Below are 22,461 nucleotides of genomic sequence, written 5' to 3' on the forward strand. Positions count from 1 at the left end.
AATCCAATTAGACTCATGCACCAGATTGCAGTGGTTTGTGAAAGGGAAACAAAGGATGGGAAACTGGGTTCTTTGTTAAATGGACCTATATTGTTATTCAAGACTGCGATGAAGAGTGCATGTGAAGGGATGTAAAGGAGGCCATGGCTTAAGATACAGTAATAGGGAAAGGGGTAATAAAGATACTAGTAATGATACGATATGATAGGTTATTTATAACGTGCTTAATACCCAGAGGTTTCTAAGCGAGGACCCGGGAATCGAACCTGTGTTGCGCCGTGTCGAGCACGTTGCCAATGAGCTATCCTCGAGACAACTGAGCTATCCTCCCGATACATTTTACCATAGTGCTGCAATCTGATGATTGCACTCCATTGTTGATATTGCTGTCGTTATTACCCAATGTACTGGTATTCCATGTATTGACGTGTGCAAGATGAAGGGCTGAGTTGGCACTGCTTGGTTTCAAACTCACAAGCTGCACGCTTGCTGCATCTAGGAGGCAAGCATTTGACGTGCATGCATTCTATGTGCTCTCGAGGTAATGAGCAAAGAGGATAATGTGCTGAAGTGGTGAAGCTTTCTTCTGTTTTACTTTTTAGGGAATCCTTCTGAAGAGAAGTGGCAAATCTCTTAATAAAGAATGGAAGAAGAAATATGTGACATTGTGCGACAACGGAGTACTCACGTACCACCCCAGCCTCCATGTAAGTACTTACAAAATCCCCCAGCAACTTTTAGTGCCCAGATAACATCACAGAATGTATGAATGTACTAGCACACCACCTCAGCCTATGAGCAAGCACAGCCATAACTCCTTTCCAGCCTGTGTGCTATGTTAATGAACATTACAGAGACTGGAGAAGCCCATCATGTCTTTATTCTATTATTATTATGCTTCATTTATCAGCAGCAATAACACCAGTACACATAGAACACAACACTACTGCTCTCAGACGCCTTACCTCTTTTGAGTAGTTCAAACATTTTCTTTTAACCAATCAGCATCACTGACCCTGACCAATCCACTTTGGCGGTGCCCTCTCTCTCTCTCATCCTTCAAAATGGTTAAACCACTGGAAGCCTTTTCAAACTCTGCCCTTTTAAATATTCTCGCTCTCTGAACTGCTGGGAAATATAATGCTCTTGCAACTGGTAAAAGCTGCTCCTGAAATAAAACATGAAGTCATTGGGTGGGGGGTAAATCAACACTAGAACCTCCTCCAAGCTTATGCGTATAGGGTGGGATAATGCTCACTTCCGTATTTGTAATAGAATGAAGATTCCCTACAGAATTTTAGTCTGTGAAATCTTCAGTCTTTGTCAAGACCAGAGGCGAGCATTATGCTAGTTCAGAGCTTAAATCGACCTCCAAAATGGATTTAGAGTGAAATCCTTTAAACATAGAATCATTAGACCCATCTGCAAGTTTCTCAGTATTTCTTATAGCGTGGCCTCTATCAAGAAGTCTTTTGAATCCATTGCTTCTTGGCCTGTGTGTGCTTCGAAAACATCTGTTCCATCTTGAGTCATCATCCGGTGACCACAGCGGTCCAACGTGGAGATAAATACTGGTCCATATGATTGTCTCAAGAGTTTTAATAGCTCCGCTACTTCTGCTGGCCTGTGAACCACTGTCATGCGTTCATATTCTTTTAGAGAACACACCATGCACAGTCCCGGACTGTCTGAAAGGTATGGACCGGACACATTTTAAATTCCATTTAGTACATCTCATAATCGTGAAAATTACTCCCTTTCGGTATAAAAATGATTTAAATCATGCAAGCGTTCTGACGTCAGACACCAATATCATGGCTAATTTGCTGAAACAAGGTTACAAACTCAGGTTGCTCTTATCCGGCCCCTCTTTGAAAAGCTTAAGCACTAAGTAAACATCCTTCGACAAGGAATATCACGCTGCCGGCAACTGCAGGAAGTGCATTCCCGAAAGGAGGTGAGACTGCGGGGTGATCACTGATGGGGCCCCCTTCCATTTTGTCATGCTTTGTTGAAATACTCAGCTGGGCGCACCCCCAGAATTTGTATAGGTGATGCAGCCGCTGGCCCTATCCCTGCACTACTACTTGTCCCACAAGGCTCCTTCCTCTCGCCCACACTTTACAATACATATACCATGCCCTTATTAGACCTCCTGGATACCCAGGAGATCATTTATACCAACTTTGCCGACGACACACAAATACTCATCCCCCATCTCAGGTGATTACACCCGAGACACGACCACCATCAACACAGTTTACAGTACCATCCATAATTGGATGGCCAGGCACAACTTATGCCTAAATGATGAGACACTGAGCTCTTTATTGTGGTCTCGCCATACCGGCTCAAAAACCTAGACACTACCTACACCTTCATCTGTATTGATGGCTCTGCCATCCCCATTCTGAAACCAATCAAAACCTTAGGGGTCCACCTCGAAGCAGACCTGTCCATGATCATGAATGCCCTAGCCTCCGCTAATGCCTACACGGCCAGGCTCATTTCTTTGAGTAGTGTGATCCATCATGAAGTAAGACACAGACAACAGATTCAACTTTCGAATCAAAACTTTATTCTACTTAAATGTCAGGATGGAGTAAGGCCTAACTTGCCTATACTAAGGTGGGACTTTCCTACCTAAAGATAACTAAGGATAGCTTTTGTCAGTAAGTTGAAATAAAGTCTGCCTGTGTCCAAAACCTATAGTTGCCCTCACAGCTAATTGTATACAATGTGTAGGGATGTCTGCAGCAAAAGAAATAGTGTAGAAAATAAAGTTCTGAGCTTCTTCCAGCTCTTGGTTTATACTCTGCTTCCCCCTTGCCCAAGTTCAGAACAGTTCCAAAAAGGCCTCTGGGTTCTCTTCACCAAGGGTTAAACACAGTTCACAAAAGGTCAGTGTTCCCTTTTTCCAACACTTCAAATCTTCCAGCTGTTCAAAACAGTTCCAAAAAAGGTGTTGGTGTTCCCTTCCCCCAGGTGTTCAAATCTTCCAGTGTTCAACACCAATATCAGTTGAAATCTTCTAGCTTTCAAAACTATACCAGTTCAAATCTTTGGTCATCCAGTCTTTTCAATAGTTCACATAGATTTCCCTGTTTCTTCATTTATGACTCATTTCAACCACTGTTGCAAAAACACAAGTTCCTTCATATTTTCTTTCCTTGGGTCTTTCCAAGTAAGGGTCACTCAGGCTAGGCTCAGTTGTCGGACCACAAAGTCCACCCATTACAGGCCACGCATCCGGTACGCCTATGCACTTTGTTATGCTTTTTGTATTCTTCTAGTTTATGCCAACACAGGTCTTCTCTCTTAACCTGTAGTTCCTTGGGTTTATTTATACTTGGCCAATACTGAGTTTCTTGGTCATATCTTTCTTTACAGTCTTTTAACTGTGCCACCACTTGTGGTTCATACATCTTATTCTGTGGTAGTTCCCATTAGTACCACCTAGTTTGCATTTCCTTCATACATGCTCATCACTTGCTTTTGTACCGTACGATATTAAAATATTCTCTCAATGTCTCCCATTCACTTCGTTATTCAATGTTACTTTTTTCAACTTTCCAAAGTGCTTGTGATAGCTTGCAGCTCATTGAGTATTCAAGTATACTTGCTTTGGCCTTCCCCAGCATTCATAACAGTTCTCTGTTCGGCACTCATACATGGTTGTTCCCAGCTCCTAGAGTGCCTCCTGGTCCGAGTGTTCCCTTCTTTACACTCACCAGCGTTGTGCGACAGCTCCTTCGGGCTTGTCTGCTTTGCTTCTCAGCTTCGCTTTGCTCCGCCTTGCATGTAGCTCCGTTCTGCCTCAGCAGAAGCTTCTAAGAGCACCTCTCACTCTCCTGGAGACCTGCAGTGGTCTCGGTATGCTTTGGGACCCCACAACTCCTGCTGTGGACACCGGCCAGGGAGGATCGCAGGAACTTCGAGTCTCTCAAAGCCAGCCTTGGCCCCGGCTTCGCGCTCTCATTCCTGCTCAGTACGGCTTCTCTCAAGCCTGCACCTCCTAAGCACTCTCCACTTTTCCAAGCTGTGTCCTTTTCTCCAGGTGTCTCTCCATTCTTATACACCTGGGCTTTGCTAAATGCCTGCAATGTGTGAGTCCTTAACTTTAACTGCCTGACCATGGTGACACTTTTTAACTGGACATGCCTGGCTATTACAACTGAAATCCTCCAAAGCCCTCTTCTCTCATTGCAGTGCCAAAGTGGTGTTTAGGGAGCTTTGAATGAATAGAAGTGTGCATAACTCCTGGTCGTTTCCTCCTCGTCTCGGTACTGGATTGATATTTGTCCGTATTAACAATAGGAGGCTGATGTGTGTCTATCATGCCCAAATGAGGAGGTGTCTTCCTAGTTGATCTCTTCTACGTCCCAGTATAATAATGATATTTCTGAGGGTCATTTTGAAAGGAAGACGAGGGGAAAGGTTGACAGTAACCTACAAAGTTTTTTCCGACACAGGGTTCATTGAGAACAGGGAATGGGGAATATCATGTTTCACCCAAGGATCTTCTCCCCACTCCCCAAGTTCCCTCCACCCAGGTGATTCTCACTCACATATCCACCCCCAGGGTTTGGATCCAAAAGCGATGGCCTTTCCCTGGCCACCTGAGCAGAGGATGCCAGGGGAAAAGAAGTGAGGACGCCCTCAGGTTCCTCACAGTAGGCAGTTCCTTTCACCAAACAATTGCCTCACTCCCGCTCATGCCCTTATCACTTCCAAAATTGATTTCTGTAATGCACCTTGGCAACTAACATAAAAAAGCTTCGTCTGCTGCACAATAATGCCCTTCATGCGGCTCTGGGCCTAAAATGATTGGATCACATATCAGATGTGAGGTGCATTGGCTGCCGATCAAAGCTCGGGTAGACTTCAAAACCGTGGCCATAGCACACAGATGCATCTACAGCGAAGCTCCACTCTACCTCAACACCTGTACCACCCAAAATAATCCTGTTTGCGTGCTAAGATCTGGCATCAGCATCTCGCTGCTCACCCCCGCTTCAACAACAAAAGATCTGGCGGGGTCCGCTTCTGTGTCACATCCCCCATGCTCTGGAACTCTCTGCCTGGACAAATCAGAAATGAGCAATCCTACAACACTTTTATTAAAAGTCGTAAAAAGGTGGTTGTTTCCTCTGCAACTGAAATCTTCATGGAGGGACTGCAGTGCCAAAAATCTTTTCCTAGCTCTGCAACTATTCTCGACATGGTGCCACCTAGGGTATTTGCTGTATCTCAATGTAGAAAAACTGTCCATCTCAGAAGGGTGGAACAATACACTTTGTGTCAGCCTTCTTAGGAAGCTGGACTAGCTATGGACTTGTGCCTTCGCAGCGGTTCGAAGAGGTATGGCATGTCTCTGGATGAGGCCAGTCTACCACCTTGAAGCAACAAGGCAACTGGAAGGCCCCTCCCAAACAGATCTCGAGGTAGGGGTAAACCATTCAGGGAATAAAACTCTGTACCGGATATCAACGATGCAAAAAGGTCCAAGGGCTTGCAATTTGCCTCCAGCTGCAGATACGGGTTGGTAGTATTCTGAGCCACAGGTGCATAGGAAAGATCCAGGAAGTAACAGTCAACCAGTACCAGAAATAGAAAAAAAGATGAGAGAAGTGGAAAAAGAAAAACTGACAGGGCGAAGGAGGACAAGACTGCGGACACCAAGGAAGAGGCAGAACCGGTCAGAACAAGAGAAGAGGTATGGAACACATACCGAGCGTCGCCGCAACATACTGTACATGTTGCAACGCAGGGATCTCCGGTTCTGCAGAGGCTAAGTAGTGCCCGCTATCATATTGACGTCACCCCATAGTGCAGAGAAAGGTCCAAAGAACTAGACAGCTCAGCTAACTTCTCTTGCCGAAGACATTGTGGTGTCCCCCAAAGGGTATGCCGGAAGCAACAGACTTGCCAGTCCATGACACTTTGATGTTGAGGAGGGATCGAATTGCAAATGACCCAACTAATTACTCGGGACAATTTATATGCATGCTCAGTTCCTTTTGAGACCATCTCCCTCTAGTTGTAATGTAGACAGATGCTGCTGGCTTCCCGGTCTACAACCCTGTCTGGACCACCTCTGAACATCCCTAGGCTGTTCCATGCCTCATTGAGCTCCAGCCACCAGTCACATTTTGTGATCTCCTCCAGGTATAGGGCTACCAGTTGATTATATGCTAAACCTACCTGTGGGTGTGGACTTTTCAAACTTTGTAGGCCTCTATTATGTAGAGGCCCAGAAAAAAAAAGCTGAATTGAGGAAGCCAGGAGGCCTACGAACCTTGCACGTTGCCTGAGCAAGATCCTTTTGCAATATATGGCTGACTTCAGCTCTTTCTTGATTGACTTCAATTTCAGCGCTGGGAGCTCCAGCTTCGCCATAGTGGTGCTCACCCTCAGACCCATGTTTTGTGACTGGACTCAGATCTTATTTCTCCCAATTTATGAGTAAACCTAGATCTTGCAAAAATACTGTAACCCGTTTGACGTATTCTCTCAGCAGCTGGGATTCGTGTGCCATGATAATCATGTTGCTCAAGAACATTATTACTATCATTCTGCTTTGTCTAAGTACCGCTACTACTGGTTTCAGTAGTTTGGTGAAGCATCAAGGTGCGGATGATAGCCCAAAAGGAAGGCATGTGAACTTCCAAGTTGGACCTTCCCAAGCAAAATGGAGAAATGTCCTGTGTTGTTGGTAAATGGGCATTATCAGGTGTGCATATTGGAGGTTGAGCTACGCTAACTAGTCTCCCTTTTATTACGATGTCCCCCAGAAGATGCATCCCGTCCATCTTGAAGAGATGGTGCACTAGCCACTGGTTGAGCTCTGTCATATTTATGACTGATCTGATTTTTGTACTTGGTGAACCCAGAACATATTGCTTAGAAATCCGTTTTGCTTGTATTTCACTGGCTCCAGTGCCCCTTGTGACACAAGGTCTTCACCTACTTTCCCAACAGTTCCTCCTCCGCTGTATTTCTCAGACACCTGTATATATGTAACTCATTGTTATACACCGGGAAAGAATATATTTGAGCTGTAAAAATAAACATAACATTTTTATTTTTTTACGATTGTAGAAGGGTGCTGAATTTGCGTGATGGTGGCATGCATGCATGCGTCCACATGTTAGGACGTGGCCTAGCAGCATTGGCCGCTGCCAGTAGTTTTACTGTTGAGAAGAGAATATGGAAGGGAGGACCTGTGAGGGTCAATTGGCAAAGGGCACGCCATGGGGAGCTTTTACCAAGCAGATGGTTGGCTCTTTGGCAATAGTTTGGCTGCAGAAGCTGCAGCGGGTTTGTGTGCCCAGTTTCCTTGTGGGTTCTCCATGAGGCTGACCATCCAGAGCAGGGAAGGCGCCTATTCATGCATTAAACAGAGCCTTTCAGTGTTGGAAGTCGGCAGAGGAAGACTCTACGGCTTCAACCTACACACATTATTGTTGGGTGATGTTAACCTTTCCAGCAACCATAGGGATGCAATGCCTGAAGCATCCTCCTTACTGGTGACTGCGGCCCTGAGTGAAAACAGTGTTGCAGCATGGTTCCGTAGTGCACCTGTACATCTAATGGTGGTGGGTGTTATTTATGTGACCCCAGAGCAAACAGTGTTGTAGGATGATCAGTATGGTGTGTTAGCGAGTCCTGTGCACAAAGTGCTGCGGAATGGTAACAAAGTGGACCCATGTACACAGTGGAATAGGGTGGTGTGATAATGTGCTGTGTGCACACATGTAAGTTGGTGCTTACTTTAGCTCTGGCAGCGAACGAGAGCACGCTGTTATGTGGAATGTTAAGAAAGTGGACCCATGTACACAGTAGAATAGGGTGATAGGATATTGTGCCTTGTTCATATATGCAAGGTGGATCCAGCAGTGCTGGCGAGGCAGTGCCAGCGCCTGCTTTCCTGCCACTGAGTGATGGTCCTTGGTTCACGCGGGGCTGTAGGGTGGCCTTGCCTTGGTTTCAGCAGTGATGGTGATGCTGTGGTGCGGGATGCCTCCTTGGCGGTGAGCGATGCTCCTCGGCGCTGGGCTGCGGTCCTCCCCTTGGAGCGCGCTTAAGTTGTATGTCAGATCTTTTATTGATGATCTCCTGCGCTGCATGGATCATGCATGGAGCGGTCTGATGTATATATCTCTGTCACCGCCTTCTGTGTCTCTAATGACTAGGGAAGCGGGGCTTTTGAATAGAGCTGGAGGCCATGGTAGAGCAGGCTAGAAATGGACAGGCAGCCGTGCACACGCGCAGCAGGGTAGGCGCAGTGAGCGTCCCACGTGTCTGTTCCCCATGACAGACTCTGCTGATTGCATTTGATAGGGGAGCTTTGCTGACTGCATTTCATAATCAATTGCGTCGAGATCATTGCATTAATGTCCTTGTTTGCATTGGCTGGGTGCCCAGCCTGTGCTCGCTTGTCACCTCACCTGCGCGCAAGTGTTTCTCGTGTGCAGATAGCATGTTGGTGCTCTGCACGGTGGGAGATTTGCTCCTGTAGACAGGTGCCTTCTTGGAAAAAGAGGAGAATTAAAGATCTGTTCCTCTTTTTGGAAACGCGTGAATTTATCTTTCTTTACTCTCTTTTTTGAATTGTGATGGAAAAGTGACCCGGTCAATCATTTGCTAGAGCTCCTATTTATGAATTGTAGTTTGTATTACAGCAAAACAAAAAAAATCTTTAAAAAGAAGATGAGGCAAATGGCGGAAAATAGGAGAGCAGATATCCAGAAAGCAAAACCAACCTGCAAGACTATTCCCCCCTTCATATTTTAAACACTCACTGCTATTTACAGTGGGCTACACAATATAGCCATTGGGCCTTGCTGGCAAGGTTGTGCCTTGGTGTGTTGCCGCTCAAGATACCCACGAGTTGTTGGGGCACGAGAGGTGAATCCAGACAAATCCTGCCCGTGCGGGCGGGGTGAGGATGAAACAGTACTGCACTACATTCTATTTGGCACTTTGCATGGGGCAACTATAAGGAGAAATGCAACCCCACTGTATAAAAATATTTGTTTACAATGCAGCCCAACTTTGTTTTGTTTAACATCCTTACCAGATGGGTATGGGGTAATGATGTCCCCATACCTAATGTCGCCGGGAAAAGCCATTGGCGACATTATATGTGGTGACATTATGTATGGGGATGGGTTGCGGGGCCGTCCCCAGCTCCCCTTTTAATGTCTCCGCAAAAAACGGCGACGTTTTGGTGGAGCAGAAGTTTGCTCACCTGATCCATGGATGTAAGACCAGTGCTTCCAGTTGACAAGCGTGCTTGTAAAAGCACTGATCCTTTGATTCTTCTTCTGAATTTATAATGGACTGCATCAGGTGCAAGATTGCAAAGTCTTTCAAAAGGAGCAGTCAGCTGACCTGACTGGTGAAAGGTCAGGCCCATGAAGACGCTATTCACCATCTAGACTCCTGAACCTTTAAAACCTTGGTTGTTTTTATGATGCCCTCTTCTAAAATGTTCAATTATCGTTTTTATCCAATTGTAGGGGCGCCCCTTATTCTATGGAGTAGTTTTGCAGGTAATTTCCCAAAATGTCACCCTCATAATTGCGACAGCCGAAATATCCGATTTACACCACATATATATGTGGGTAGTGTATGTGATATTACAGGAATATGGGGTGCTGCGGGTGTCTTCCCCCCACAAAAGTATGTGGTGTAAAGGGGGGTTAAATAAAAACATTTAAAAAGTCGGCCTTTTCGTCCGTCGCAATTATGGGGGTCGCAGTGATCACATAGATCCGGTTTGCATACAGTGGTTAGGTCGGCCAGCTGGTGGTTAGGGCAAACAGTGCAGTGGTGTCCATGTGGAAGAGTGAGCGGTACCTCCTGTGGTTTTGGAGTGCCAATTTCCACGTCCAGGTCTGCCAAAACCTATGGCGACTACCTCGAGCACCACAGAGACAATGTAGACTATTTCAATCAACACGACTTTGTCAACCACTGTTTAATCGAGCTTTGTTCACAACGCATTCCTAGGGAATTGAAGCCTTTGGCAGTTATTTCTGTACCTTTCATAGAACGTTCGAGAATTCACCCTGAAAGCCCACATAGTTAAACAAAACGCTCTTCCCTCTCAGTCCTTGCTTCCAGCTTTGCAAGCATCACCTAAGAGACTGCATCGTGCAGGCTGATATTGCTGAGGTGTCTTCTTATCCATGGACAATCCTGCTAAGCGGAAGTTCGGGTCCTTAGTACATGCCATTGCCCTTTAGCATTTGCAAAGAGTGTTGGTAACTTCGCCTGCCACTCAGTCCAGAAGATATTTGTTGTTCAGCCCCTAGGGTGGCGGCTTTCTGCAACCTCAATAACTCGCACACGATGTGTTAGGGGTGGACTCTGATGGTTAGTCGGGCCTATTAGTATTCCGAGTTAATTCGACGGAATCATTGGAATAAAATCTCACTTGCAGGAGTGAAAGACGAGTCGGTGAAAACTGTTGACACTGGACAGGCATGAGTTTGAGGGCCTGTCCAGTGTATGATTGCAGGTCTAGGAGTAACAACTCAGAATAGGGTTAGTGGTCATAGTGGGCCTAACACACGTATAGGATCACTGGTCTGCGATTGCTTATTGAGTGTGGGATCAGAAGTGAGTTCTTATCCAGCAATGAACAATTGGTGTGGAGGACACTGCCATGAATGGGGCATTATCCGTCTACACCAGAGATGTATGGCCTTCAAACTATATGAATAGCAGCCATTTTATACAATTCACAGAAAGCTTATATGTACAAGAAACCATTTCTATTGTAAGTACAACACATGCATACTTTTTGTGTTGAATTAAATCTTGCTACCGTACAAGATTGTCACATGCATACACAAACAGAACAACAAAAGTGTCATTGTGCATCTACCGTGTTGAGCCGGCTTCGTACGCCCCCACACTTACTTTATTCTACAACGAACCTGAAATGCATTTACAGCGAATGTTGTCATCCTTTGACATTGTGGGATTTTTGGAAACAAACTTCTAACTGCCAAGAATATAAACACTAAGTCTATGGGCATGTACAGCGCAGGGGCACAGGTGTGTTGTTCCCTCTTGAGATCAGGATCACTGGTGTTGGGGCATGCCAGGTGCTGTATCACATGTCTGTGATGGCCTCCTCAGGGAATGATCACAGGAGTGGGAGGCCTGTCTAGTGCTCACTCGCACTCTTGTGATGCCTTACTGTTGGATAACAGGGCTGTGTATCCTGCCTGGGCTGCATCACAAGGCTAAGAGGGCTGCTAGTGCTTGTTCAGTTGTCTGCGGGCTCTGCTGAGAGTGGAATCCGCAGGTCTGTTGTACACATTCACTGAAGGCTCGCAGGTCTGTAATGCATTTCTAGTGCAGCATTATGCTCTGAGGCATGTCCTCATCCTGACGCGCCCTGATGGTATTACCACCTGAATGCTTGCCATTATCCTGGAACCTAATGTCTCAAACTTGTCCTGCAACTAGCACCTTGATGCCTGTGGGTTTAGTGCGCTTTACAAACGTAAAAATAAATAAATGTACCCCACATCTTTGATGGCCTGTATCGTGCAAGGTCACAGGTCCGTTAAGCCCTCCCAGCACAAGAAGGGTATTTGAAAGCATGCCAAGTGCAGAGTCTCTAATCTGTGATGACCTATTTAGTTCAGGATCATGGCCCTGTGAAGGCCTGCCTGGTGCGGGGCCCCAGCTCTGTGAAGGCCTCCGTGGTGTGGGGTCACAGCTCTGTGAAGGCCTGCCTAGTACTAGGCGCCCTGATGCCTGCAGGCTTACTGCGCGTTATAAGCACATAGACCTAGACATTCCCAGTCACAGCTCTGTGAAGGCCTACCTGGTGCAGGGTCACAGCTCTATGAAGGCCTGCCTGGTGCAGTATCACAGCTCTGTGAAGGCCTGCGCGTACTACCTGGTCAGGGCTCTGTGAAGGCCTGCCTGGTGCGGGGTCACAGCTCTGTGAAGGCCTGCCTGGTGCGGGGTCACAGCTCTGTGAAGGCCTGCCATGTGCGGGGCTCCAGCTCTGTGAAGGCCTGCCTGGTGCAGGGTCACAGCTCTGTGAAGGCCTGCCTGCTTCGGGGCCCCAGCTCTGTGAAGGCCTGCCCGGTGCGGGGCCCCATCACTGTGAAGACCTGCCCGGTGCAGGGTCACAGGTCTGTGAAGGCCTGCCATGTGGGGGCTCCAGCTCTGTGAAGGCCTGCTGTGTACGGGGCTCCAGCTCTGTGAAGGCCTGCCTGGTTCGGGGTCACAGCTCTGTGAAGGCCTGCCTGGTGCGGGCCCCGGCTCTGTGAAGGCCTGCCTGGTGCGGGGTCACAGCTCTGTGAAGGCCTGCCATGTGGGGGCTCCAGCTCTGTGAAGGCCTGCCGTGTGCGGGGCTCCAGCTCTGTTAAGGCCCAGCTCTGTGAAGGCCTGCCTGGTGCAGCGTCACAGCTCTGTGAAGGCCTGTCTGGTGCGGGGTCACAGCTCTCTGAAGTCCTGCCTGGTGTGGGGCTCCGGCTCTCTGAAGTCCTGCCTGGTGTGGGGCGACAGCTCTGTGAAGGCCTGCCATGTGCGGGGCTCCAGCTCTGTGAAGGCCTGCCTGGTGCATGGTCACAGCTCTGTGAAGGCCTGCCTGCTGCGGGACCCCAGCTCTGTGAAGGCCTGCCCGGTGCGGGGCCCCAGCATTGTGAAGACCTGCCCGGTGCGGGGTCACAGCTCTGTGAAGGCCTGCCTGCTGCGGGACCCCAGCTCTGTGAAGGCCAGCCCGGTGCGGGGCCCCAGCATTGTGAAGACCTGCCCGGTGCGGGGTCACAGCTCTGTGAAGGCCTGCTGTGTACGGGGCTCCAGCTCTGTGAAGGCCTGCCTGGTGCAGGGTCACAGCTCTGTGAAGGCCTGCCTGGTGCGGGCCCCGGCTCTGTGAAGGCCTGCCTGGTGCGGGGTCACAGCTCTGTGAAGGCCTGCCGTGTGGGGGCTCCAGCTCTGTGAAGGCCTGCCGTGTGTGGGGCTCCAGCTCTGTTAAGGCTCAGCTCTGTGAAGGCATGCCTGGTGCAGCGTCACAGCTCTGTGAAGGCCTGCCTGGTGCGGGGTCACAGCTCTGTGAAGGCTTGCCGCGTGCGGGGCTCCGGCTCTCTGAAGTCCTGCCTGGTGCGGGGTCACAGCTCTGTGAAGGCCTGCCTGGTGCAGAGTCACAGCTCTGTGAACTCCTGCCTGGTGCAGGGTCACATCTCTGTGAAGGCCTGCCTAGTACTACTTGGTTACAGCTCTGTGAAGGCCTGCTTGGTGCGGGGCCCCAGCTCTGTGAAGGCCTGCCTGGTGCGGGGTCACAGCTCTGTGAAGGCCTGCCTAGTACTACCTGGTCATAGCTTTGTGAAGGCCTGCCTGTTGCGGGGTCACAGCTCTGTGAAGGGGTCACAGCTCTGTGAGGGCCTGCCTGGTGCGGGGTCACAGCTCTGTGAAGGCCTGCCTGGTGCTGGGCCCCAGCTCTGTGAAGGCCTGCCTGGTGCTGGGCCCCAGCTCTGTGAAGGCCTGCCTGGTGCGGGGCCACAGCTCTGTGAAGGCCTGCCGCGTGCGGGGCTCCGGCTCTCTGAAGTCCTGCCTGGTGCGGGGTCACAGCTCTGTGAAGGCCTGCCTGGTGCGAGGTCACAGCTCTGTGAACTCCTGCCTGGTGCAGGGTCACATCTCTGTGAAGGCCTGCCTATTACTACTTGGTTACAGCTCTGTGAAGGCCTGCTTGGTGCGGGGCCCCAGCTCTGTGAAGGCCTGCTTGGTACGGGGTCACAGCTCTGTGAAGGCCTGCCTGGTGCGGGGTCACAGCTCTGTGAAGGGGGCCCAGCTCTGTGAAGGCCTGCCTGGTGCGGGGCCCCAGCTCTGTGAAGGCCTGCCTGGTGCGGGGCCCCAGCTCTGTGAAGGCCTGCCTGGTGCGGGGTCACAGCTCTGTGAAGCCCTGCCTGGTGCGGGGTCACAGCTCTGTGAAGCCCTGCCTGGTGCGGGGTCACAGCTCTGTGAAGGCCTGCCTGGTGCGGGGTCACAGCTCTGTGAAAGCCTGCCTGGTGCGGGGTTGCAGCTCTGTGAAGGCCTGCCTGGGCCTGCCTGGTGCGGGGTCGCAGCTCTGTGAAGGCCTGCCTGGGCCTGCCTGGTGCAGGGTCGCAGCTCTGTGAAGGCCTGTCTGGTGCGGGGTTGCAGCTCTGTGAAGGCCTGCCTGGTGCAGGGTCACAGCTCTGTGAAGTCCAGCCTGGCGCGGGACCCCAGCTCTGTGAAGACCTGCCTGGTGCAGGGTCACAGCTCTGTGAAGGCCTGCCTGGTACAGCGTCACAGCTCTGTGAAGGCCTGCCTGGTGCGGGGTCACAGCTCTGTGAAGGCTTGCCGCGTGCGGGGCTCCGGCTCTCTGAAGTCCTGCCTGGTACGGGGCGACAGCTCTGTGAAGGCCTGCCATGTGCGGGGCTCCAGCTCTGTGAAGGCCTGCCTGGTGCAGGGTCACAGCTCTGTGAAGGCCTGCCTGCTGCGGGGCCCCAGCTCTGTGAAGGCCTGCCCGGTGCGGGGCCCCAACACTGTGAAGACCTGCTCGGTGCGGGGTCACAGCTCTGTGAAGGCCTGCTGTGTACGGGGCTCCAGCTCTGTGAAGGCCTGCCCGGTTCGGGGTCACAGCTCTGTGAAGGCCTGCCTGGTGCGGGCCCCGGCTCTGTGAAGGCCTGCCTGGTGTGGGGTCACAGCTCTGTGAAGGCTTGCCGCATGCGGGGCTCCGGCTCTCTGAAGTCCTGCCTGGTGCGGGGTCACAGCTCTGTGAAGGCTTGCCGCGTGCGGGGCTCCGGCTCTCTGAAGTCCTGCCTGGTACGGGGCGACAGCTCTGTGAAGGCCTGCCATGTGCGGGGCTCCAGCTCTGTGAAGGCCTGCCTGGTGCAGGGTCACAGCTCTGTGAAGGCCTGCCTGCTGCGGGGCCCCAGCTCTGTGAAGGCCTGCCCGGTGCGGGGCCCCAACACTGTGAAGACCTGCTCGGTGCGGGGTCACAGCTCTGTGAAGGCCTGCTGTGTACGGGGCTCCAGCTCTGTGAAGGCCTGCCCGGTTCGGGGTCACAGCTCTGTGAAGGCCTGCCTGGTGCGGGCCCCGGCTCTGTGAAGGCCTGCCTGGTGCGGGGTCACAGCTCTGTGAAGGCCTGCCGTGTGGGGGCTCCAGCTCTGTGAAGGCCTGCCTGGTGCGGCGTCACAGTTCTGTGAAGGCCTGCCTGGTGCGGGGTCACAGCTCTGTGAAGGCTTGCCGCATGCGGGGCTCCGGCTCTCTGAAGTCCTGCCTGGTGCGGGGGGACAGCTCTGTGAAGGCCTGCCGTGTGCGGGGCTCCAGCTCTCTGAAGTCCTGCCTGGTGCGGGGTCACAGCTCTGTGAAGGCCTGCCTGGTGCGGGGTCACAGCTCTGTGAACTCCTACCTGGTGCAGGGTCACATCTCTGTGAAGGCCTGCCTAGTACTACTTGGTTACAGCTCTGTGAAGGCCTGCCTGGTGCGGGGCCCCAGCTCTGTGAAGGCCTGCCTGGTGCGGGGCGCCAGCTCTGTGAAGGCCTGCCTGGTGTGGGGTCACAGCTCTGTGAAGGCCAGCCTGTTGCGGGGTCACAGCTCTGTGAAGGGGTCACAGCTCTGTGAGGGCCTGCCTGGTGCGGGGTCACAGCTCTGTGAAGGCCTGTCTGGTGCTGGGCCCCAGCTCTGTGAAGGCCTGCCTGGTGCTGGGCCCCAGCTCTGTGAAGGCCTGCCTGGTGCGGGGCCACAGCTCTGTGAAGGCCTGCCACGTGCGGGGCTCTGGCTCTGTGAAGGCCTGCCACGTGCGGGGTCACAGCTCTTTGAAGGCCTGCCTGGTGCGAGGTCACAGCTCTGTGAACTCCTGCCTGGTGCAGGGTCACATCTCTGTGAAGGCCTGCCTAGTACTACTTGGTTACAGCTCTGTGAAGGCCTGCCTGGTGCGGGGCCCCAGCTCTGTGAAGGCCTGCCTAGTACTACCTGGTCACAGCTCTGTGAAGGCCTGCCTGGTGCTACCTGGTCACAGCTCTGTGAAGGCCTGCCTGGTGCAGGGACACCCCTCTGTGAAGGCCTGCTGTGTACGGGGCTCCAGCTCTGTGAAGGCCTGCCCGGTTTGGGGTCACAGCTCTGTGAAGGCCTGCCTGGTGCAGGGACACCCCTCTGTGAAGGCCTGCTGTGTACGGGGCTCCAGCTCTGTGAAGGCCTGCCCGGTTCGGGGTCACAGCTCTGTGAAGGCCTGCCTGGTGCGGGCCCCGGCTCTGTGAAGGCCTGCCTGGTGCGGGGTCACAGCTCTATGAAGGCCTGCCGTGTGGGGGCTCCAGCTCTGTGAAGGCCTGCCTGGTGCGGCGTCACAACTCTGTGAAGGCCTGCCTGGTGCGGGGTCACAGCTCTGTGAAGGCTTGCCGCGTGCGGGGCTCCGGCTCTCTGAAGTCCTGCCTGGTGCGGGGCGACAGCTCTGTGAAGGCCTACCGTGTTTGGGGCTCCAGCTCTCTGAAGTCCTGCCTGGTGCGGGGCGACAGCTCTGTGAAGGCCTGCCGTGTTTGGGGCTCCAGCTCTGTGAAGGCCTGCCGTGTGCGGGGCTCCAGCTCTCTGAAGTCCTGCCTGGTGCGGGGTCACAGCTCTGTGTAGACCAGCCTGGCGCGGGACCCCAGCTCTGTGAAGGCCTGCCTGGTGCAGGGTCACAGCTCTGTGAAGGCCTGCCTGGTGCAGCGTCACAGCTCTGTGAAGGCCTGCCTGGTGCGGGGTCACAGCTCTGTGAAGACCTGCTCGGTGCGGGGTCACAGCTCTGTGAAGGCCTGCTGTGTACGGGGCTCCAGCTCTGTGAAGGCCTGCCCGGTTCGGGGTCACAGCTCTGTGAAGGCCTGCCTGGTGCGGGCCCCGGCTCTGTGAAGGCCTGCCTGGTGCGGGGTCACAGCTCTGTGAAGGCCTGCCGTGTGGGGGCTCCAGCTCTGTGAAGGCCTGCCTGGTGCGGCGTCACAGCTCTGTGAAGGCCTGCCTGGTGCGGGGTCACAGCTCTGTGAAGGCTTGCCGCATGCGGGGCTCCGGCTCTCTGAAGTCCTGCCTTGTGCGGGGCGACAGCTCTGTGAAGGCCTGCCGTGTTTGGGGCTCCAGCTCTCTGAAGTCCTGCCTGGTGCGGGGCGGCAGCTCTGTGAAGGCCTGCCTGGTGCGGGGTCACAGCTCTGTGAAGGCCTGCCTGGTGCGGGGTCACAGCTCTGTGAAGGCCTGCCTGGTGCGGGGTCACAGCTCTGTGAAGGCCTGCCTGGTGCGGGGTCACAGCTCTGTGAAGGGGTCACAGCTCTGTGAGGGCCTGCCTGGTGCGGGGTCACAGCTCTGTGAAGGCCTGCCTGGTGCGGGGTCACAGCTCTGTGAAGGCCTGCCTGGTGCTGGGCCCCAGCTCTGTGAAGGCCTGCCTGGTGCTGGGCCCCAGCTCTGTGAAGGCCTACCTGGTACTGGGCCCCAGCTCTGTGAAGGCCTGCCTGGTGCGGGGCCACAGCTCTGTGAAGGCCTGCCGCTTGCGGGGCTCCGGCTCTGTGAAGGCCTGCCTGGTGCGGGGTCACAGCTCTGTGAAGGCCTGCCTGGTGCGAGGTCACAGCTCTGTGAACTCCTGCCTGGTGCAGGGTCACATCTCTGTGAAGGCCTGCCTAGTACTACTTGGTTACAGCTCTGTGAAGGCCTGTCTGGTGCGGGGCCCCAGCTCTGTGAAGGCCTGCCTAGTACTACCTGGTCACAGCTCTGTGAAGGCCTGCATGGTGCGGGGTCACAGCTCTGTGAAGTGGTCACAGCTCTGTGAGGGCCTGCCTGGTGCGGGGACACCGCTCGGTGAAGGCCTGCCTGGTGCGTGGCCCTAGCTCTGTGAAGGGCTGCCTGGTGCGTGGCCCCAGCTCTGTGAAGGCCTGCCTGGTGCGGGGCCCCAGCTCTGTGAAGGGCTGCCTGGTGCGGGGTCACAGCTCTGTGAAGGCCTGCCTGGTGCGGGGGTCACAGCTCTGTGAAGCTCTGCCTGGTGCGGGGGTCACAGCTCTGTGAAGCTCTGCCTGGTGCGGGGTCACAGCTCTGTGAAGCTCTGCCTGGTGCGGGGTCACAGCTCTGTGAAGGCCTGCCTGGTGCGGGGTCACAGCTCTGTGAAGGCCTGCCTGGTGTGGGGTCGCAGCTCTGTGAAGGCCTGCCTGGGCCTGCCTGGTGCGGGGTCGCAGCTCTGTGAAGGCCTGCCTGGTGCGGGGTCGCAGCTCTGTGAAGACCTGCCTGTTACAGGGTAACAGCTCTGTGAAGACCAGCCTGGCGCGGGACCCCAGCTCTGTGAAGGCCAGCCTGGTGCGGGACCCCAGCTCTGTGAACTCCTGCCTGGTGCAGGGTCACAGCTCTGTGAAGGCCTGCCTGGTGCGGGGTCACAGCTCTGTGAAGGCCAGCCTGGTGCAGGGTCACAGCTCTGTGAAGGCCTGCCTGGTGCTGGGCCCCAGCTCTGTGAAGGCCTGCCTGGTGCTGGGCCCCAGCTCTGTGAAGGCCTGCCTGGTGCGGGGCCACAGCTCTGTGAAGGCCTGCCGCGTGCGGGGCTCCGGCTCTGTGAAGGCCTGCCTGGTGCGGGGTCACAGCTCTGTGAAGGCCTGCCTGGTGCGAGGTCACAGCTCTGTGAAGGCCAGCCTGGTGCTGGGCCCCAGCTCTGTGAAGGCCTGCCTGGTGTGGGGTCACAGCTCTGTGAAGGCCTGCCTGGTGCTGGGCCCCAGCTCTGTGAAGGCCTGCCTGGTGTGGGGTCGCAGCTCTGTGAAGGCCTGCCTGGTGCTGGGCCCCAGCTCTGTGAAGGCCTGCCTGGTGCGGGGCCACAGCTCTGTGAAGGCCTGCCTGGTGCGGGGCCCCAGCTCTGTGAAGGCCTGCTTGGTACGGGGTCACAGCTCTGTGAAGGCCTGCCTGGTGCGGGGTCACAGCTCTGTGAAGTGGTCACAGCTCTGTGAGGGCCTGCCTGGTGCAGGGACACCGCTCTGTGAAGGCCTGCCTGGTGCGTGGCCCCAGCTCTGTGAAGGCCTGCCTGCTGCGGGGCCCCAACTCTGTGAAGGCCTGCCCGGTGCGGGGCCCCAACACTGTGACGACCTGCCCGGTGCAGGGTCACAGCTCTGTGAAGGCCTGCTGTGTACGGGGCTCCAGCTCTGTGAAGGCCTGCCCGGTTCGGGGTCACAGCTCTGTGAAGGCCTGCCTGGTGCGGGCCCCGGCTCTGTGAAGGCCTGCCTGGTGCGGGGTCACAGCTCTGTGAAGGCCTGCCGTGTGGGGGCTCCAGCTCTGTGAAGGCCTGCCTGGTGCGGCGTCACAGCTCTGTGAAGGCCTGCCTGGTGCGGGGTCACAGCTCTGTGAAGGCTTGCCGCGTGCGGGGCTCCGGCTCTCTGAAGTCCTGCCTGGTGCGGGGCTCCGGCTCTCTGAAGTCCTGCCTGGTGCGGGGTCACAGCTCTGTGAAGGCCTGCCTAGTACTACCTGGTCATAGCTCTGTGAAGGCCTGCCTGGTGCGGGGCCCCAGCTCTGTGAAGGCCTGCCTGGTGCGGGGTCACAGCTCTGTGAAGGCCTGCCTAGTACTACCTGGTCATAGCTCTGTGAAGGCCTGCCTGTTGCGGGGTCACAGCTCTGTGAAGGGGTCACAGCTCTGTGAGGGCCTGCCTGGTGCTGGGTCACAGCTCTGTGAAGGCCTGCCTGGTGCTGGGCCCCAGCTCTGTGAAGGCCTGCCTGGTGCTGGGCCCCAGCTCTGTGAAGGCCTGCCTGGTGCGGGGCCACAGCTCTGTGAAGGCCTGCCGCGTGCGGGGCTCCGGCTCTGTGAAGGCCTGCCTGGTGCGGGATTACAGCTCTGTGAAGGCCTGCCTGGTGCGAGGTCACAGCTCTGTGAACTCTTGCCTGGTGCAGGGTCACATCTCTGTGAAGGCCTGCCTAGTACTACTTGGTTACAGCTCTGTGAAGGCCTGCCTGGTGCGGGGCCCCAGCTCTGTGAAGGCCTGCTTGGTACGGGGTCACAGCTCTGTGAAGGCCTGCCTAGTACTACCTGGTCACAGCTCTGTGAAGGCCTGCCTGGTGCGGGGTCACAGCTCTGTGAAGTGGTCACAGCTCTGTGAGGGCCTGCCTGGTGCGGGGACACCGCTCTGCGAAGGCCTGCCTGGTGCGTGGCCCCAGCTCTGTGAAGGCCTGCCTGGTGCGTGGCCCCAGCTCTGTGAAGGCCTGCCTGGTGCGGGGCCCCAGCTCTGTGAAGGCCTGCCTGGTGCGGGGCCCCAGCTCTGTGAAGGCCTGCCTGGTGCGGGGCCCCAGCTCTGTGAAGGCCTGCCTGGTGCGGGGCCCCAGCTCTGTGAAGGCCTGGCTGGTGCGGGGCCCCAGCTCTGTGAAGGCCTGGCTGGTGCGGGGTCACAGCTCTGTGAAGCCCTGCCTGGTGCGGGGTCACAGCTCTGTGAAGCCCTGCCTGGTGTGGGGTAGCAGCTCTGTGAAGGCCTGTCTGGTGCAGGGTCGCAGCTCTGTGAAGGCCTGCCTGGTGCGGGGTCGCAGCTCTGTGAAGGCCTGCCTGGTGCAGGGTCACAGCTCTGTGAAGACCAGCCTGGCGTGGGACCCCAGCTCTGTGAAGGCCTGCCTGGTGCAGGGTCACAGCTCTGTGAAGGCCAGCCTGGTGCGGGACCCCAGCTCTGTGAAGGCCAGCCTGGTGCAGGGTCACAGCTCTGTGAAGGCCTGCCTGGTGCGGGGTCACAGCTCTGTGAAGGCCAGCCTGGTGCAGGGTCACAGCTCTGTGAAGGCCTGCCTGGTGCTGGGCCCCAGCTCTGTGAAGGCCTGCCTGGTGCTGGGCCCCAGCTCTTTGAAGGCCTGCCGCGTGCGGGGCCACAGCTCTGTGAAGGCCTGCCGCGTGCGGGGCTCCGGCTCTGTGAAGGCCTGCCTGGTGCGGGGTCACAGCTCTGTGAAGGCCTGCCTGGTACGGGGTCACAGCTCTGTGAAGGCCTGCCTGGTGCGAGGTCACAGCTCTGTGAACTCCTGCCTGGTGCAGGGTCACATCTCTGTGAAGGCCTGCCTAGTACTACTTGGTTACAGCTCTGTGAAGGCCTGCCTGGTGCGGGGCCCCAGCTCTGTGAAGGCCTGCTTGGTACGGGGTCACAGCTCTGTGAAGGCCTGCCTGGTGCTACCTGGTCACAGCTCTATGAAGGCCTGCCTGGTGCTACCTGGTCACAGCTCTGTGAAGGCCTGCCTGGTGCGGGGTCACAGCTCTGTGAAGTGGTCACAGCTCTGTGAGGGCCTGCCTGGTGCGGGGACACCGCTCTGTGAAGGCCTGCCTGGTGCGTGGCCCCAGCTCTGTGTAGGCCTGCCTGGTACGTGGCCCCAGCTCTGTGAAGGCCTGCCTGGTGCGGGGCCCCAGCTCTGTGAAGGCCTGCCTGGTGCAGGGCCCCAGCTCTGTGAAGGCCTGCCTGGTGCAGGGCCCCAGCTCTGTGAAGGCCTGCCTGGTGCGGGGCCCCAGCTCTGTGAAGGCCTGCCTGGTGCGGGGCCCCAGCTCTGTGAAGGCCTGTCTGGTGCGGGGCCCCAGCTCTGTGAAGCCCTGCCTGGTGCGGGGGTCACAGCTCCGTGAAGCCCTGCCTGGTGCGGGGGTCACAGCTCTGTGAAGCTCTGCCTGGTGCGGGGTCACAGCTCTGTGAAGGCCTGCCTGGTGCGGGGTCACAGCTCTGTGAAGGCCTGCCTGGTGTGGGGTCGCAGCTCTGAGAAGGCCTGCCTGGGCCTGCCTGGTGCGGGGTCGCTGCTCTGTGAAGGCCTGCCTGGTACGGGGCCCCAGCTCTGTGAAGCCCTGCCTGGTGCTACCTGGTCACAGCTCTGTGAAGCTCTGCCTGGTGCGGGGTCACAGCTCTGTGAAGCTCTGCCTGGTGCGGGGTCACAGCTCTGTGAAGCTCTGCCTGGTGCGGGGTCACAGCTCTGTGAAGGCCTGCCTGGTGCGGGGTCACAGCTCTGTGAAGGCCTGCCTGGTGTGGGGTCGCAGCTCTGAGAAGGCCTGCCTGGGCCTGCCTGGTGCGGGGTCGCTGCTCTGTGAAGGCCTGCCTGGTACGGGGTCCCAGCTCTGTGAAGGCCTGCCTAGTACTACCTGGTCACAGCTCTGTGAAGGCCTGCCTGGTGCAGGGTCACAGCTCTGTGAAGGCCTGCCTGGTGCGGGGCCCCAGCTCTGTGAAGGCCTACCTGGTGCAGGGTCGCAGCTCTGTGAAGGCCTGCCTGGTGCAGGGTCACAGCTCTGTGAAGGCCTGCCTGGTGCGGGGCCCCAGCTCTGTGAAGGCCTGCCTGGTGCGGGGCCCCAGCTCTGTGAAGGCCTGCCTGGTGCGGGGCCCCAGCTCTGTGAAGGCCTGCCTGGTGCGGGGCCCCAGCTCTGTGAAGGCCCGCCTGGTGCATGATCACAGGCATGTGAAGGTTTAGCAAGCACCACATCACTTGTTTTCCTTATGCCTTCATCAAACCGGGCAGAAGTAGGAGAGGAGGAGGGGGAGAGCGCGTCCT

The 22,461-nt window shown here is 55.5% G+C and overlaps 1 protein-coding gene across 6 annotated transcripts in view; it reads left to right on the top strand.

The window, feature by feature from the left end:
• AGAP3 (ArfGAP with GTPase domain, ankyrin repeat and PH domain 3) overlaps window positions 1–22,461 on the top strand; it is a 1,746,798-nt gene that overhangs the window by 1,295,786 nt on the left and 428,551 nt on the right. For all 6 annotated transcript variants that reach the window (XM_069646010.1, XM_069646012.1, XM_069646011.1 and 3 more), the window contains one exon: window positions 603–707. In XM_069646010.1, the coding sequence (XP_069502111.1) occupies window positions 603–707 (105 nt within the window). The remainder of the gene's footprint in view (window positions 1–602; window positions 708–22,461) is intronic.

This window comes from Ambystoma mexicanum, chromosome 2p (genome assembly GCF_040938575.1).
Source record: "Ambystoma mexicanum isolate Mex_15411 chromosome 2p, UKY_AmexF1_1, whole genome shotgun sequence".
Classification (NCBI taxonomy): Eukaryota; Metazoa; Chordata; class Amphibia; order Caudata; family Ambystomatidae; genus Ambystoma; species Ambystoma mexicanum.